At 36.1% G+C, this 19,259-nt stretch overlaps 2 protein-coding genes across 4 annotated transcripts in view; both read right to left on the bottom strand.

Annotated features, from left to right (window-relative positions):
- Positions 1 to 19,259, bottom strand: part of LOC127846695 (NLR family CARD domain-containing protein 4-like) — a 755,110-nt gene that overhangs the window by 245,127 nt on the left and 490,724 nt on the right. The window contains exon 8 of one of the 3 annotated variants that reach the window (XR_008033616.1): positions 1,251 to 1,278. The exons of the other annotated variants lie outside the window; for them this stretch is intronic. The gene's annotated coding sequence lies outside the window, so the exon portion shown is untranslated. Of the gene's footprint in view, positions 1 to 1,250; positions 1,279 to 19,259 lie in introns of those variants that run through there. 3 annotated transcript variants of the gene reach the window in all.
- LOC127845901 (uncharacterized) overlaps positions 1 to 19,259 on the bottom strand; it is a 126,082-nt gene that overhangs the window by 24,998 nt on the left and 81,825 nt on the right. Inside the window, exons 6-7 of the mRNA XM_052377078.1 lie at positions 11,356 to 11,427; positions 3,625 to 5,301 (exon numbers count right to left, since the gene is read on the bottom strand). Of these exons, the coding sequence (XP_052233038.1) occupies positions 3,625 to 5,301; positions 11,356 to 11,427 (1,749 nt within the window). The remainder of the gene's footprint in view (positions 1 to 3,624; positions 5,302 to 11,355; positions 11,428 to 19,259) is intronic.

Here is a 19,259-nt window from a genome sequence, read left to right as displayed (position 1 = left end):
AATTATTATACAAGGTGAACAGTGATCAACAACAATCTGTGTGAACAATTTCTGCAATCTTTCGTTTGAGCTCCATGTCTTTACCGTTAAAATATGGTAAACACTGTCAGTGTTCAACTTTCAACACTTTACCAGAGGATCAGTAGTTCAAGATTTGTTCACATGTATGATGGAATAATCTTTGCCTAACCAAGATAGTTGATCTTCAGAACCCATTCAGAAAGTGGTATTGCTTTCTGATTTATATCCATCGTTGTTTCAAATTATTCAAATTTAAATTTGCTTTTCTCTTAAGAGTAAATCTCTGAGATTTTTTGAGATTCTTTCGTTCTTTCAGTAATTTCAATTTTCGCTTCACAAAATCGCCATTTGCATGAATCGACAAAGAAAAAACAAACACATTTTAAAAGATCCATTTCAATTTGAAGATTGGGAAACGACAGCCAATGACATTGCTCGTTATAAAAGTAAATGCTTAGGCACAATCTACCAGTATAATATGCGGAGAGCTTTCACGGGCCGCAATTATTCTGGGCCGCTTATGAAATACGTCCACAGAATCGTTACCCCCCACCCATATCATTTTTTTACGAATTTATGCAAATCTCAGAAATGACCCCAACATGATCCGCGGAAAAATCACACCCCTTACATATTGATATGTATATCGTTAATATATACATACCTGTGAAAGGTCATGGAGTTCACTTTACTCTTTGAGTCTTTCACAACTTTTCGTGAGACAAAATGATGCATGCAGCTCAGTTACTGTGCTTCAAAAACATTAAGTTTGGAGCCAAATAAAGACTGAAATCTATCCAATTATGTTTCTTATTTTCAACATTGTTAAAGGGCTGTTGTTGATGCACTGTCAAAATGTGGCCCCGTGGTCACGAAGCAAATTGAAATAGATTTTCAATGTCATGCAAAATTGATTTTAGATGTCAGTAAAAAGTTTTGTGAACACGGGGCCTGGTGGTGCAATATCAGAAAATATAAATAAATATATCATGGGGATGCAAGGCAAAATGATAACATGTTTTTAAAGTCAAAAGTAACGTTTTGTAATTATGAAGGAAATGCTGTAATTTTACTTCTTTTTTTGTAATTGGAACATCTATTGCTTTGTTAGACTTATTGTTCATAACTTCAACGTTTGTTTTTTACTAATTTAATACATTCAAAAACAAGGGCTGTTTGTAAAACATGCATGCCCCCCATAGGGGCTGTCAGTTGTAGTGGCAGCCATTGTGTGAATACGTTTTTTGTCACTGTGACCTTGACCTTTGACCTAATGTAGTTATCATCCGGAAACCATTGTACTATTTCGAGTCACTGTGACCTTGACCTTTGACCTAGTGACCTGAAAATCAATAGGGGTAATCTGCCAGTCATGATTGAGGGGGGAGTGAGAGGGGGGTATAATGTGGAGGGTGGTAATTTATAAGATGTTCAAAAAAAAATTTTTTTTTTGGGGGGGGGGGGATGGGGGGTAGGGGGGGAGTGAGAGGCGGGTGTAATGTGGGGTGTGGTAATTTATTAGATGTTAAAAAAAAAAATTGGGGGGGGGGTAGGGGGGGTAGGGGGGTGGGGGGTTGAGAGGGGGGTATAATGTGGGGTGTGGTACTTACTTAGCTGCTGTTTAAAACAAAATATGGGGGGGGGGGTGAGGTTGGGGGGGGAAGGGATTCTGGTAGGGGCGTGGGGTATTGTTTGGGTGGAATCCATTGTGGTATTCAGGTAAGTGTTGTTTTGTCAAAGTAATAATAAAATGTGATCATAAAAAATAACAAATGATCTCAAACTGACATGAACAAATATCCTCTTATTAAACATGAAATTTAAACTTATGGCATTTGTTTCCCCTGTATATAAGAAAGATATAATATAGTATTACCTCCCCTGTCCTGCTTATATTTATATTAATCAACAAAATTAAACATCAACACAATCTTTAATATACAAAATATACAAAAAATCTCATATTCTGATAATATTTTTACTGATCAGTGTATTTAACTCAAGGATGATGTTTCATTGGACTGATAATTATAGATTTAGGATTACAGACCAGTTTCTTCAGTTATATTGTTCAGAGTTCGCCCTGTTGGCTGCGTATGCGTTCTTGAGTTTTCATCAAAAAACCATTTTACTATTTCGGGTCACCGTGACCTTGACCTTTGACCTCAAAATCAATAGGGGTCATCTGCAAGTCATGATCAATGTACCTATGAAGTTTCCGGATGATAACTCAAGAATGCTTATGCATAGGATCATGAAACTTCATAGGTACATTGATCATAACTGGCAGATGACCCCTTTTGATTTTCAGGTGACTAGGTCAAAGGTCAAGGTCACAGTGACTTTAAGTAGTAAAATGGTTTCCGAATGATAACTCAAGAATGCTTATGCCTAAGATCATGAAATTTCATATGTACATTGAACATGACTGGCAGATGACCCCGATTGATTTTCAGGTCACTAGGTCAAATGTCAAGGTCACAGTGACTCGAAATAGTAAAATGGTTTCCCGAGGATAACTCAAGAATGCTTATGCCTAGGATCATGAAACTTCATAGGTACATTGATCATGGCTGGCAGATGACCCCTATTAATTTTCAGGTCACTATGTCAAAGGTCAAGGTGACTCGAAACAGTAAAATGGTTTCCGGATGATAACTCGAGAATAATTAGGTCTAGGATCATGAAACTTCATAGGTACATTGATCATGACTGGCAGATGACCCCTATTGATTTTTAGGTCACTAGGTCAAAGGTCAAGGTAACAGTAACAAAAAACATATTCACACAATGGCTGCCACTACAACTGACAGCTCATATGGGAGGCATGCATGTTTTACAAACAGCCATTGTTTCAGAGATTTTTCAATAGTTTTACTATATACATATTAGGAAAACATGTAACCCTCAGGAAGGGCCAATTTTCACCCCAGATGCATGATTTGATAAAACTTGGTGGTTTTTACACTGGCTTCACTGTTGACATTAATGCTTTGTCAGTTCTCAGTGGACTTTCCAAGTTATGTTGGAAATGGTTTCAAATGCTTTATTATTTTACCGATTTTGAACGATGATTATCTATTAAAGAACCAATAGTTCTACTATTTTTCTTCTTCTGAAGTGTTATTTTGCTTGTTTAAACATATTTTTATTCTGTTTGGAATCTATGACACTTATTTGATAATCATTTTTCCAAACTGAAAGTTTCTTTAAGAGACTTGTGCCCAACACAAGAATGTGCAACTTATTTGGCAAGGATTTCTATTGTACTACATGTTAATTGTATGCATATGCTAACGACAATAGAACAGGATATAGTATGCTCATGTTGGTATTTGATCAAAAGTTATTTCTACATTGTGCTTCATGTGATAAACACCTTACCTAAATGACCACGCACAATTAAAACAATATTTGAGATGTATGCTTATTGTCTTATCATACAGTAAAACAGGTTTGCTGTACAGAACTACATATGTATAGCAATCTGAGATACATATACGTATAACATTAAGTTGCAAATCTTAAATATAACATAACATGTGAATGGTAAACTTCACCTGTTAAATATGATGCTAACAATAAAATATTGTATATTTTTACCTTTCAACTCTATACCTGGGCCCTCGAGTTGTAATGACTTCAGCTTGTGGCACAATGACAGGTCAATCTTAAATCCTGTGTAAACTCTATGTACAGATGGTAACCTCATTGTTAGTGACATGACATTTGACACATTCATATTCCAGAGGTTTTGTAAATCTAGACTGATGTCGTTGATGATGAAACAAGTGAGTCTAAGGTTAATACTACCGGTACTCTGTCTATTATTGGCAACCGCCTCTCTATATCCAGCAAAGACGCAGTCCTGATACAGGGTGTTTCCATGGGAGTTATACTTCACGTTAGATTTATTCATCAAGTCAGAGAGTGCATTCCCTGCAGAGATGCTCACTCCACACAGAAATATAAAGAGTTGGGTCATGGCAAGGTAAGATTTGTCATATTGTTCAAAATATCCAGCAATGGTTTCATTGATGACTTTCTCATTACATGCGATATAGTATGCAGCAAGGAATTCTTGAATGCTTTTGTGGAAAAATGAAAACGTTGATGATGATCTTGCTAGACTTGATGTCTTCGCTTTTGTTAAAATACCGGCTTTCAAGGCAAACTTTCTCTGCGCATCCTCAAGTTTGAGATCTTTGGCACCAAATACTAGTGATTTTTCCTGTATATCTGAAAACAACAAACGGAATGCTGCTTCAGCTATTTGATTCACGTGGTGAATATTTGGTTGTATGTATTGTGTCTCAGCGAAACAGTTAAACCGCTGATCTTCAAAGTATCCCTCTTCATTGCTCACTTTCTTTAGAAGACTGTCAATCAAAGAACTGTAAATTTCACACTTTGAAATAAGTTTGCGCTCTCCTTCATCATGCCAACATACGATGACAGACAGCATCATTGGCGATTGCAGTAACTCTTTCAGCTTCTGTTTCTGTATGTACTTTGTAAAGGCTGAGTTTTTTGCTTTCAGAACATTTTCATCTTGGTACTTTCTACGAAGGATGCATTTGCTGAGCTTAAACGGATATTTTATTCCTTCTAGTTGCAATAATATGTCAATCTCGGAATCCTTAATCTTTCCATCAGCCAATTTCCAAGGTCGAGTAGTAATTAACAGGTCGCAGCGGCTTTCAGTGTAATGTAATGCTTTTAATTCCGGTAGGTTGTGATCATTTCCAGGTCCGGTCCACTCATCTAGACCATCCAATAGTATTAAGCAATGTTCCTGTTTCATGATTTCATTCAGTAGTTTGTACGCTTTCTCACAATCCTCTTTGCCATAAAGGGAGTCAATTACCTGTTGTTTAATAATCTCTTCAATATTAAACTCCTGAACTGAATTCCTTAATGTGACAAGAAATATGAACTTGTAATCTTTCAGAGTTTTTAAATCTTGAAAGAAATTATCGCTTCTCTTAGGTGAATCACACCAGTCCATAACTAATCTGGCCAGAAAAGTGGATTTACCTGACCCAGCTTCGCCTTGTATGAAAGTCTGTTGGTTTAATTTGCTGTCCTTAGAAAACAGGTTTTTGTATAACAGAATTTGTGTACCAGTTTTGATAAAGCACCCCTTGTCTTTTTTCATGAGCTGAATATTTGGTTGCATGTAGAAATCATCTAAAGGGGCTGCAACACTATCATTCAATGGTGAGAAGGTCAAGTTACTCAGTTTTCTTTTGTAATGTGTCTTCAAAATTTTGAGCATTTCTGAAATCATAAAACAAACTGATTAAAAGTATTGCATTGTCTAATGACTTAAATTTCTTAATTGTTTCCAACAAATTTATTGCAGTTCAATGCAATATTTATATGATGCATGTTGAAAAAAACCACGATTCCATGCCGTTTACATGATGATTAAAAGAAATTGCAATTACACATAATGAAATAATACAATAAATGTCTAAAATTGAAGGCATAAATATTTTGCCCATTATATATCATAAGTTAAAACATCATATGAGTTGAACACATTCTTGAATATTTAACACAAAAATTCCTGTATATTGTGCATTAATAAAATAAAATATCAGACTTCAGTACATACAATAGTTTCGCTCAATTAAAACCTATCATAAATCAATCAAGAGGGCCAAGATGGCCCTAGTTCGCTCACCTGAGAGGAGTCAGTTCATTAAATCTTTACCTAACGTCATACTTGACCAAGATAATGTCCAGACAAATATCAAGTTTTATATTATTGAACCAAAACTCTGGTGTATGGAGTGTTTTTGTAAGATTTGACCTGGTGACCTATATTTTGAGTTGACCCCCCTTACCAAACATCAAACTTTGCTAACAACAAGATGTGTTTGAGAAACACAATGTCCCTCTATATGACGTTTGACCTTGAAGGATGACCTTGATCTTGACCCTTCACCACTCAAAATGTGCAGCTCCATGAGATACACATGCATTTTAAATATAAAATTCCTAGCTTCAATATTGCAGAAGTGACATTACATGATCAATTTTGACCCATATATTTGACCTTGAAGGATGACCTTGACCTTGACCTTTCACCACTCAAAATGTGCAGCTCCATGAGATACACATGCATGCCAAATATCAAGTTGCTATCTTCAATATTGCAAAAGTATTCATAAAATAAGCGATTTGGGCCACATATATTTGACCTCTGACCTTAAAGGATGACCTTGACCTTCATCTTTCACCACTCAAAATGTGCAGCTCCATGAGATACACATGCATGCCAAATATCAAATTGCTATCTTTAATATTGCAAAAGTACTCATAAAATGAGCGATTTTGTCCACATAATTTTGACCTCTGACCTTGAAGGATGACCTTGACCTTGACCTTTCACCACTCAAAATGTGCAGCTCTATGAGATACACATGCATGCCAAATATCAAGTTGCTATATTGAATATTGAAATACTGCAAAAGTGTACATTAAATGAGCAATTTTTACCCATATATTTGACCTTTGACCTTGAAGAATGACCTTGACCTTAACCTTTTACCACTCAAAATGTGCAGCTTCATGATATACATATGCATGCCAAATATCAAGTTGCTATCTTCAATATTGCAAAAGTTATTGCAAATGTTAAAGTTGGCGCAAACCAACCAACCAACAGACCAACAGACCTACCAACAGACAGGGCAAAAACAATATGTCCCCCACTACTATAGTGGGGGACATAAAAATAAATATTTTGACCAAGATTCATAAAATCTGAAATTGTGACCTCTAGTGTTTACAAGGATTTTGTATAATAAAATGAAAATTTGGACAATCTGAGGGCAATAATTATGGCATTAATTATGTGATTTTGCTCATTATCAAACTTGACTGAGATCTTTCAACAACTTTCATAAAGAATGCTTGAGAAGTGTGAATTCTACAGCGTTTAAACAAACCAAATGTGGACGGACGGCGGACAAAGACCAATCCTAAAACCTCACCTGAGCAATCAGGTGAGCTAAAAAGTGTGTTTCACCGATCTGAGCCATTTTCCAACTTGTCAGAGAAATCAATAAAACCAATGTCTTGACTAAGTTTAATGATGATTAGGCAAAAAATGTGACTTCTATAGTGATCGATCACAAGGTTTCTCTCTTGTCACATTAGGAAAACTGCCCCACCCCCTGGCGGCCATGGTTTTTGACCGATCGGAACCATTTGCGAACTCATCTGAGATCTGTATATAAAACCAATCTTTTCACTAAGTTTCATGATGATTGGGCAAAAAATGTGACTTCTAGAGTGTTCACAAGCTTTTTTTACTATATAAATATAAGAAAACTGCCCCCCCCCCCCGCAGCCATGTTATTCAACTGACCGAAACCATTTTTGAACTCATCTCTCGTATCAAGGAAACAAATGTTCTGACCAAATTTCATGAAAATTGGGCCAAAAATGTGACTTCTAGAGTGTTAACATGTTTTCACTATATACAAATAGAGAAAAATGGCCCGCCCACTGGCGGCCATGTTTTTTCACCGTTCTGGACCATTTTTGAACTCGTCCGAGATATCAATAAAACCAATGTTTAAACCAACTTTCATGATGATTGGGCAAAAATTGTGACTTCTAGTGTGTTTACAAGGTTTCTCTATAGCCAAATAAGGAAAACTGCCCCGCCCACTGTCGGCCATGTTTTTCAACGGACCAGAACCACTTTTGAACTCAACCAACATATCATTAAGACAAACATTTTGACAAAGTTACATGAAGATGGGGCATGAAATGTGACTTCTACAGTGTTTACAAGGCTTTTATTTTTTTTTGACCCTGTGACCTAGTTTTTGACCCAGCATGACCCTGTTTCGAACTCGATCGAGATATCATTAGGACAAATGTTCTGACCACGTTTCATGAAGATCTGTAAAAAAAGTGGCATCTAGAGTGTTTACAAGGTATCTCTATAGCCAAATCAGGAAAACTGCTCCGCCCACTGGCGGCCATGTTTTTCAACGGACCAGAACCACTTTTGACCTCAACCAACATATCATTAAGACAAATATTTTGACAAAGTTTCATGAAGATTAGGCATGAAATGTGACTTCTACAGTGTTTACAAGGTTTTTCTTTTTTTTGACCTAGTGACCTAGTTTTTGACCCGGCATGACCCACTTTCGAACTCGACCGAGAGATCATTGGGGCAAAGCTTCTGACCAAGTTTCATGAAGATCAGAAAAGAAATGTGCCCTTTAGAGTGTTTACGAACAAATGTTAACGGACGGACTGACGACGGACAAAGACCGGTCACAAAAGCTCCCTGAGCAATCAAACTAGAAATGGCGTGGCAGAGGCCGACGCGTATCCCCACGCCGCATGTTTGACCCAGGGACGCACCAGGGTTGGTTATGGGGCCATGCCTAGTTGAGATTGACCATACATAAGAGAAGTTCAGTATCAATTAGAAGTGAACCGGTGTAGAAATGAAGAAGTTATAGTAAAGGCAATTTTGGGTGGGTGTGGCCTATGTAGGCGGGGCGCCCCAGGGTTGGTAATGGAGCCATGCATAGTTGAGTTTGACCGTATTGTCATAAGAGAAGTTCAGTATCAATAGAAGTGAATTGGTGTAAAAATAAAGAAATTATAGTAAAAGGCCATTTTGGGTGGGAGTGGCCTATGTGGGCGGGGCGCCCCAGGATTGGTAATGAGGCCATGCATAGTTGAGATTGACCGTATTGTCATAAGAGAAGTTCAGTATCAATTAGAAGTGAATCGGTGTAGAAATGAAGTAATTATGGTTAAGGTAATTTTGGGTGGGTGTGGCCTATGTGGGCAGGGCTCCCCAGGGTTGGTAATGGGGCAATGCATAGTTGAGATTGACCGTATTGTCATAAGAGAAGTTCAGTATCAATTTGAAGTGAAGCGGTGTGGAAATGAAGAAATTATAGTAAAAGTCAATATTGGGTAGGGTTTGGTCTATGTGGGTGGGGCTTCCAAGGATTGGTAATGGGGCCATGCAAAGTTGAGATTGACCGTATTGTCATAAGAGATGTTCAGTATCAATTTGAAGTAAATCAGTGTAGAAATGAAGAAGTTTATGTAAAATAACATGAAAAAATGAGTGAAATTCTCTGACCCGGCCCCACCCCAACCCCCATAACTTTTGACCAAGGGGTCAGATCAAAATTCCAAATAGTGCAGGGTCACACATTATGCTCATAGCTACCATGCGTGTAAGTTTCAAGGTTCTAGTTCTTATAGTGTAGGAGGAGATAGTGGCAAGGACGGACAGACAGACGGCGGAGATAAGCACAATATCCCCACGCTTTTCAAAAAGCGATCCCCATGCTTTTCTCGGAAAATAAGGTATATTTCTAATAAAGGGCAAATAGGCCCGAGATAGAAAGCTCATACAAATATTACCCAGGAATCGAATATGCCCAAATATCAAGAAAATCATTATAGATAGTGTAAACATTTTGTACAACAATGTCTTTATACACTGACTAATTATTTGATATGTATAGCGAAGATGCTGGAATTGAAGATGATGGAATTATAACACATTTTATAAGAAGTTATAATTAAGAATGTACAGTAAATTTATCCACATTTAGTTGAAATTCCGATCAATAGACAAAAACAATTAGTGAATTGATTTGAAAACCCATATGTTTTAAGTCTGTTTGCGGCGATTTCAAAGCAACCACTATACGTTCGGCACTTACAATAATCTGAATTTTTTAAATAATAGCCTTGTAAAAGCAACACTTTTTCAATGATATACATTAAAACTGACTATTGATAAAAGCTTAATCATCTTAAAACTTTTTCCAAGTCTCATTAAATTCTTAAATGTGGGCTTTAAAGTGATAACAAGGTTTTTCTAAGATTTTAATCGGTGACCTAATTTTTGGATGAATGCTAATCAGATTCTTACTTGTCCTAGATATTGTCAAGATAAACATTCCGACCAAGTATCATCAACATTTTAGTTACAAATGTGACATCTAAAGTTATAACACTTATTTTGACCTGCTGACATAGTTTTAGCACATTACTTAGAATATAAATTGGCATTATAATTTCAAGATTTACAATCTGACAAAGTTGTGTCAAGATTGAGTTATATGTTGCCTATACGTGTTGCCTATATAGTGATCACAAGATATTTCTGAGATATCACCGTGGCTGTTTTTTTAAAGCACATGACAAGGTTCAAACTCAGCTTCGATATTTTTCAAGATGAACATTGGAGCAATTTTCATGAAGAATAATGGAAAATGTGACCTCTAGTGCAATGACAATCTTAAATTTGACGACGCACACATAATAAGGAGGGAAATAGGGTGACTACAATATAGGTTGAATACAAAGAACAAAACATATTGCCTTCACCTGAATTGGAATTCATGACCATCAAAGGCAAAAACTAACACCATACCATTCTGACATTACAGCTTTTAGATAAATAAAGTCCCCCTTTTAAAAACTTTACAAACATTTTACAAAAAATGAATGTAAAATAATAAGCATGCTTTATATTTATCTTGATTGATACGTATCCTTTAACAAGCCAATATTTTTCTGAGTTCCTTTATGGGGCATAATTCTGCTTAATTTATTTGCAAGGGCCTTACACAACGACAACAAATTGATGTATTAAGTTTCAAATGAATACATGTTGTACCAACACAAGTATAGTATTCTTACCGGCAAACCTAAACCATTAGGAATGGGGCCCTATAACAGCCCCAATTTTGAAAAAAATAACTAATGACTTTTTAATATTGATTAATAGATATTATATGAACGTAACATTCTAAATGTTATCTTAGCGTGTACAAAATATGGACATATATGGACATAATGCATTTATATTGTCCTCGGAATTTGTCAAATGGTATTTTTTATATAATAAGTACACATTAATAAGCCACTATAACGGTTTTGTACAGTACACTTCATCTTAATTTTCTCAATTGAAAAGTAAGTGTTTATAATTATGCCTAATTGCAGAACAGAGTTAGGAGCATTTACATGTAAAATTACATAAGACTTATGTAAGGTTCGGAGTGAATTCCATCAGAAGTTAATTAATATTGCATATTAATTTGGATGAATTACCAGAACTTATCGCTGATGAACAGTTCGGAAGTGTAGGTCAATAACTAAAATGAACTTATATTTGTTTATGAAATATGGATTGTCCAATATTGAGAGCACATCAAACAGTTACTGTAGTTTATAAAATAATAAAAATGTACATGTATATGGGGTATAACTTTTATTGAAACGAATGTGTAAAAAGCAAACCCAATTACATGTACAAACCTGCTACGCCTCGTTCATATTCTTCTTTTTCATTTTGGTTCCGTGCCTGTATGTTGCTTTTAGAGCGTTCTTCTAAATGAAAAAAATAACAAATGATCTCACACTGACATGAACAAATATCCTCTATTTATTAAACATGAAATTTTAACTTATTGCATTTGTTTCTACTGTATATAAGAAAGATATAATAGTGTATTTCCTCCCCTGTCCTGCTTATATTTATATTAATCAACAAAATTAAACATTAACACAATATTTAATATACAAAATATACAAAAAAATCTCATATTCTGATAATATTTTACTGATCCACTTTATTTAACTCAAATGATGATGTTTCATTGGACTGATAATTATAGATTTAGGATTACAGACCAGTTGCTTCAGGTATATTGTTCAGAGTTCGCCCTGTTGGCCGCGTATGCGTTCTTAAGTTATCATCAAAAAACCATTTTATTGTTCCGGGTCACCATGACCTTGACCTTTGACCTAGTAACCTCAAAACCAATAGTGGTCATCTACGAGTCATGATCAATGTACCAATAAAGTTTCATGATCCTAGGCCCAAGCGTTTTTGAGTTACCATCCGTAAACCACCTGGTGGACCTACCGACCGACAGACCGACCGACATGTGCAAAGCAATATACCCCCTCTTCTTCGAAGGGGGGCATAAAAAGTATATATTTGTCCCAAATGGGAGCTCAAAATTCCCACCAATTTTTTTTAGATGTCAATATTTTGTTAATCTTCAATCAATATAAGTTCAACCTTTGTAAATATAATACTGGACACACTTGCATCCTCAATTTTTAAGCATTTTTTCGGCAAAACAACAACACTAATTTCCCAATTTTAGACAACACGCCGCGATTTTCCCAATCCAAAGGACACAGCCCCAGTCCCAAAACAGTGGAAACAAATGTTGTAGTATTCCAGTAATTGCATTCTTTGCACTAGTATATTTTAGATCATATATAAGTATTGTAGTTCTCTATCCTAATATTTGTTTTGACCAAAATATTTTAAATTGTTGTTGAAATTTACAATTAAAAATATAAAAGAGTTTTTAACAAGCTGTGGACTCGTGGCCTTACTTTAATATAATGCATTCCACCCCACAAGGTATCAAGGTCAGTTTGCGGTCAGTTAAAGAATTGTTATATGATTGCTATTGCATTAACTATGTGACTAGAATTCTATTATGACCAGACCAGTGATTTTTTTACCAGCGATACCTGCGTCCTGGACACGCAAAAACCTCTGGGGATGCAAAGTTTCGAAGTATGTGAGTCCCAAAAACGCATTGAAATTTCTTTAAAAAAATAATATCGTTTAATATTTGGACTCATTCTTTCAGTTACAAATAGATGAAATCGTAGATTTGCAAGTTATCGAGTCCCAGGTCTCAGATGAGAAAATTTGTAAAATATCACTGCCAGACATACTTAAGATACACAATAGTTAAGCTGAAACATTTCCTTAACGCTTATTAAAATCAGTGGGTGCCACAGTATTACTTAATTGAATTTGAATGAATGACTGAAAAGCTAAATGTCTTTGGTGTTAGTGAAATACCTAAATGAAAGAATGTCTTTAAAAAACAATACACGAAGTAAGTATCTTATCAAATTTGCCTGCTCCGATAAGTCCTCATTATGTTGTTCAGCACTTCGTTTTTTAGTCTTTTAGTTTTAAACGTTCAGTTTAAAAAAAAACATATGATAATCATAAAGAGTGTGATAAAACTCGTTTTGAAAACATCTCACACCACTGCAAACATACTGTCCTGACAAATGCAGCATAAGTTTGATGATTATTTCTACTTTATTTGTAAACCCAAAATACATATTTTGAATTGCCGTATTGTGTTACAAACGACTAACAGAATATTTGTAACATAAAACTTACGTCTGAAAAAAGTTGACACCAATGGTCAATTACAAAATGGCTGTCACGTCTTAGGTGTGCCTATTGGTCAGTTTTGATAAAAGCAACGTTTTCATTGGATACAATTAACTGGGGATTTAATCAACAAATATTTCAAAATTTCCAAAAATGCTATTAATCGGTAAATTGGCGTGTTACCCAGAAAGTCGGTAAAGTAAAATTAAATAAACAGTTTGTGAGGTCAAAGTATTAACTCAATAATAGCATTGACTAATTTACGATCTATGATTATAAAAGGTACATAGCTGAATGAAAAGGCGAAACTGTATGTTAATACGCACTAGCTTATTATTTATTTTAAATATTGTTTTTTCGAGTCAAATGGGTAAACATTAAACAGTATATATAACTCTATTGAATTTGCATATACTATACAAAATATATGAAATTCGATTGCAATTCAGCAATTATTTACTGGCAATCCTTGTCAATTGGTAAAAGGAAGGGCAAACAAGAAACAGCAGCGCCTTGCAATTGTTTCCATCTTAGTATGCAATTGTTGCCATCTTAGTAGTTCGTTTCTTACTGTGAAGTAAAACAAGAAGTTGTTATAGACCGAAACTTTTTTTGGCCATAATATTTTTTTAGGTATTCCAGTTAAGTTTTCGATCAAATTGGCTTAATTCGATCGTATTTGCTAAATAAACAATGTGTTGTTTAGTTCATTCGACCAAATATATTCGCTAAATTTACTTCAAATTAACCAAACGCCTTACTAAATACGTAATGTTAAATCGGGCGGATTTCTTAAGTCTTTAAATATCCTTTAAAATTGGGAATCTTAAATGTAGTGGGGAAGGGGTTGGAAACAACTTACGCCCTTCCAGGAGACGGATGTTTATGAGCCCGAAAGTATATCGGGAATTATATATATGTATATAATATATATAATATAATACAGAAAGCTACAAGTACAAACAAAAAAACAGAATTACAATTCATTTTCAATGCAGACAAAATAAATAGATGCAAATACAAATAATTTCTAACTCACCAGGTTGGTAGAAAAAGTGCACACAGCAATAGTGTTAATACAAGTGTGTCTTTCGACAGCCTATGAGCAAAGGAAAGCATGGTCAGTAATTTTTACTGAATTTTACAATGGTTTTAGAACTGACCAATGCAAGTCTTGTGTATTTGATAATTCACATTCTTACTGGACAAAACAAGTATGACATCACAGTACATGGCTGGACGCACACAGGACAAGGGACTGAATCTCACAAGAGAAGCAAATGGAAGCATACAAGACAAGGGACATAAACCATTATACATGAGACATAGACACATACAGTTACACAGAGTGACCTATCCTACACAGTCCCTCCTGACTTCAAAATGTCTCCATACATTTTAACTTTTAAAATAACTTATTCCCAGAAGAGGAAATAAATATTTGTAATTATTTTGTAATTACAATCATTACAACAATTACAATTTATAGAAGGCACACAGTTAGTGAAAGATAAATAGGGCAGGCCTTACTAAAAAAACAACATCAAACCTCGAATAACAATTAACACTTAAATGATGCACACAATTACATGTACATTGTACTATTATAAAAACATTAATAGTCAAAGGGGAGTAACTACTTTTAAACTTAAATGCAAGATTTAGAAGAGTTGTCTCCCATATTACATGACCTTTATTCATTAAAAAAATGTAACAAGTGAAAAGACAAACTTAGAAAATGTTTAAAATTAAAAAAAAACTTAAAACACATTTATCTGATGCACAAATAAACAAAAGTTTTAAACAATACTTATGTGATTTTCATACAATTCAAATGAGAAATTCCCATATTAATATTATTTTAATGCAAATAGTTGATATGGTGTCTGTTCAAAATCACTGAACAAAAAATAAACTTTCACCACTTTCATTTTAAAAATGATACAATTTTTATACAATATTTACAATTTTAGAGACATCTTTACCAGTATATGGTTTATTTAGAGCTGTAAACACCTTTTTTCAAAGATATTTCCCAAATAAAGTAAAAATTGATCTTTAAACATGTAAGATCAAGATTGCAAAAATAAAATGGTTGCACGGACAAAAATCACAATTAAATGATTTCAGAATACAAATGGATATTATATTCTGTCTCGTGTTGAAAAATGTATGTATAACCATGGTAACAAACATGGTTCAACTTTCAACTTAATACAAAAATAAAATTAACAAAGCTTGAACTTATTAAAATAATGATATCTACACTTAAATGCAAGTCTGGACTCGGCAGGTTACATGCAACCATTAGAAGTTACAAAAAACCAAACTCGAATATCTGAAATTTGAAACAAAATGGATACATTAAACAAAATACTCTGCAGTCTGTGCAAATTGCCATTCCTAAAACCGGTCTGCTGGGCGACGTTGGCGTACGGGTCTGCTAGGTGGAAAATTCTCATGTATAGACGGGGTAAGAGAACTGCTACTAGAACTTGATTTGTGGGAGAGAGGTGAACCCACAGGACTTTCGACAGGAGGTGAATGACTGCCTGTGACTGACTGGTTGCTTGGACGTACAAGACTGGGCTGTGAAATAGAATCAGGAGAGTGAGATTGAGAAGAATGAGAATTAACAGGGGTAATAATGATGGTCACTGGGCCTGGAGTTACAGCAATACAAGTGTTAGGGTTCCTTCTCTGTGGAATCCTGTAAAGTTGTACAAACGAATCAGAATTTGAACTAGAGTCACTATCACTACCATAATTTTGACTAGGCTTTGAACACGTTCTGACCTTGCGGACAGTTTGTGATTCCTGTTCAGGTTCTGGGATAGTTACAAAAGGTAATAACATGTTCCTGTGCAGAGTTGGAATAGGTCCCTTGCGGTTCTCTATCTGTACTCTGTACACAGGCTGGCCTTTATATGGGATATCAAGAACCATGTATGGTTCTCTCTCCCATTTGTCAGCCAATTTATGTCTGCCTTGCAGATTGACTTGTCTAACAAGTACAAGATCGTTAATGCAGATCTGATTCTCTTTAATTTTACTGTAATACAGAGCTTTGTTTTGTGCTGCACGCTTTTTGGCGCACTCACCAGCAACTCTGTATTCGAATTTGCGGCGTTCCTATATTTTTAAATGTATGCAGAGTGACATGCCTCTCCTTCATTTCCTGGAGTTGTGCCAAGATATGCATCAACCGGTTATCTTGGGTGCCATCCGAACATTAAGAAATGTGGGTTATACCCAGTGGAGCTGCTCTGTGTAGCATTGTATGCCTGTACCAATGAAGAGATGTAGTCTTTCCAATTTGACTTCTCATCACACAGAGTACCCAACATGCGGAGCAAGGTACCGTTAAACCGCTCTGCTGATGGATTACCCATGGGATGAAAAGGTGTAATCCGGGTCTTCCAAACATTTGCAAGGTTGCAAAATTCCTTTATGACCTGACTCTTGAAGTTTCTGCCTTGATCATAATGGAGTTGCATTGGTCTGGATGTATCAATGGGAATTAGATTCGCAGAAGGAACAATTGGTGTTTTCCTGCAAATACAACTCCTACAGTTAGAAACATGGTTGTCAATGCACTGCTCCATGCCTTGCTAGTATGAACGCTTTCGAGCAAGCCATAGAGACTTGTCGCGCCCTGGATGGCCAACATCATCATGCACACCCCAACATGCTATTAAGCGATACGAGTATGACACCACCAGTTGTCTGACTTGTTCACCATCTAATATGGAATTGCGATACAAAACTGTATCAATAAGTGATAAGCAATCAAAATCCCTAATCAATGTTTTGACACTGACTGGTAGATCCGCAAAATCTTTAGGTTTTGTACCACTATGAACCATGTTAATGACTTGTGAAATATCACGGTCACATGACTGTTCTTTTGACCAATAAATTTGGTTTTCTGTACAAGCCGAAGGTATTGCATCCACAGTAACCATCTGTGAAGCAGACACACCTGCCAGACATTCAACGGCTGGTTGCTGAAAAGAAACAGACTCACAAATAGCTGAATTGAGTTTACCAGCTTTTTAGGTAATGTCAAAATTGTACATTGGTCAGGCGGCGACCCATCGCTGATTGGTAGCATCCAGCTTTGCTGTAGATATGACATAAGTTAAAGGGCTATTGTCAGTTGTAACAGTTAATGTTGTGGCATACAAATAGTCATGAAATTTGTTATAGCCCATTTCAGTGCAAGGAGCTCCAATTTGTGTGCAGGATAGTTGCGCTTACAGCGATGGAGACCTCGGCTTGCATAAGCTATAACACGCTCAGATGAGTCTTCCTGTTGCTGTAAACGTGCAGCCCCTAACCCAGTGCCAGAAGTATCAGTATGCAAAATGAAAGGTTTGGAGTAATCTGCAAAAGCAAGAACAGGGGTAGAAGTTCAGTTAGACTTGAGGGTGTCAAAAGAAACTTGTTGGGCATGGCCCCAGGACCAAGGAATAGTGGTTTTTATTTTGCTTTTAGTAAATGGGCCGTGCTCTTCTAAAAGAGAGTTTAGAGGCTGGGTAATTTTGGCATAGTCCTTTATGAAACGCCGATAAAAACCTGCAGTTCCAAGAAAAGATCTTAACTGGGTATTGTTTGTTCGAAAAGGTCATGAAGTAATGGAAGATGTCTTTTCAGGGTCAGTTGAAATACCTTGTTCTAAAATAATGTGCCCCAGATAAGTCACAGAGTTGTTGAAAATCTCACATTTTGCACCTTTAAGCTTTAGGCCATGCGCCTCAAGTCTTTAAAAAACAGGAGTTAATCGCTCAAGGTGTGATTCAAACGTATCTGAAAACACCAAAATGTCTTCGATAAATACAAGGCACTCATGTAAGAGTAAATCACTCAAACATTTTTATATACAGCACTGGAATGTTGCGCCTGAATTTACAAGACCGAAAGGCATGCGCTCACATTCATAGAAACCTAAGTTGCCAACAGAAAATTCTGTTTTTGCCTTATCTTTTTCAGCCATTTCGACCTGCCAATATCCGGATCGTAAATCAAGCTTAGAAAAATATCTGGAACCTACAAGTAGATCAACAGTATCATCGAAACGGGGAAGCATGTAAGCATCTTTCCTTGTCCTCGATTTGAGCATCCTGAAATCCAGACAAAAGCGAAGAGAATTATCTTTCTTGAGTTATTGCTCTCACGTATGGCATTGCACTGTAGCATCTCCTTGTCATGTAGGCGCACCTCTTCATACATCCTTGGGGGAATCCTACAGTACGGCTGCTTGAAGGGCGTGTCGTTGTCAAGCGTGATGAGGTGCTTGACCAAATTGCAACGGCCAATATCAGTAGGTCCTGTGGAAAAAACATGTTTCCAATTTCCAAGGACTTGTCGAGCTATAAGAATCTGTTCAGGTGTCAAGTAGAAGTGTCAATTTTGATACCCAATTCACCTAAAGTTTTGGAAACCTGTGAAGTCTGATTTACTGAAGGAGAAAAAGGGGAAGAAGTAATGTCATCAACAACAGTGACTTCATTAACAACACAAATATGAGTCTTTGGCTGAATGAAAACTGATTTTGCTTTCATGCTACACACTCTAACAGGAATCTTGGCATATTTACCATGTTGTGGAAGTTTTACCACATGGGGTCTGACAATCAATGGACCATCATCTGACAGATTTTCTGTGACAACCTTCTGTATGGTGTGGCTTAGCCCTCTCACACTTCCACTAAATGAAATAGATTCATATGGTTTCACTTCAACAGTGTGTTCATTGGTGGAAAAAACAGTTTCTTGTTTACAAACCAAATTGTCAAAGGCCATCTGCCAAGCATCAGGAAGCTCTAGATCAGCTGCTACAGACTTACATCTAAGAATAATATTAGTGCCCAACATAACAGGACAAAATGGACTAGACTGGGTGTCTGGAACAACTAAAACTGGCAAAGCTACATCAAAATTCAACAATAGAATGGAAATGGAGGTTCCAATAAAACCAAGTATTTCTAACTGGTTTCCAT

The sequence above is a fragment of the Dreissena polymorpha genome, chromosome 9 (genome assembly GCF_020536995.1).
Source record: "Dreissena polymorpha isolate Duluth1 chromosome 9, UMN_Dpol_1.0, whole genome shotgun sequence".
NCBI classification, from domain to species: domain Eukaryota; kingdom Metazoa; phylum Mollusca; class Bivalvia; order Myida; family Dreissenidae; genus Dreissena; species Dreissena polymorpha.
Note: the sequence above shows the minus strand (reverse complement) of the source record. Positions and strands in the feature narration are given on the sequence as shown.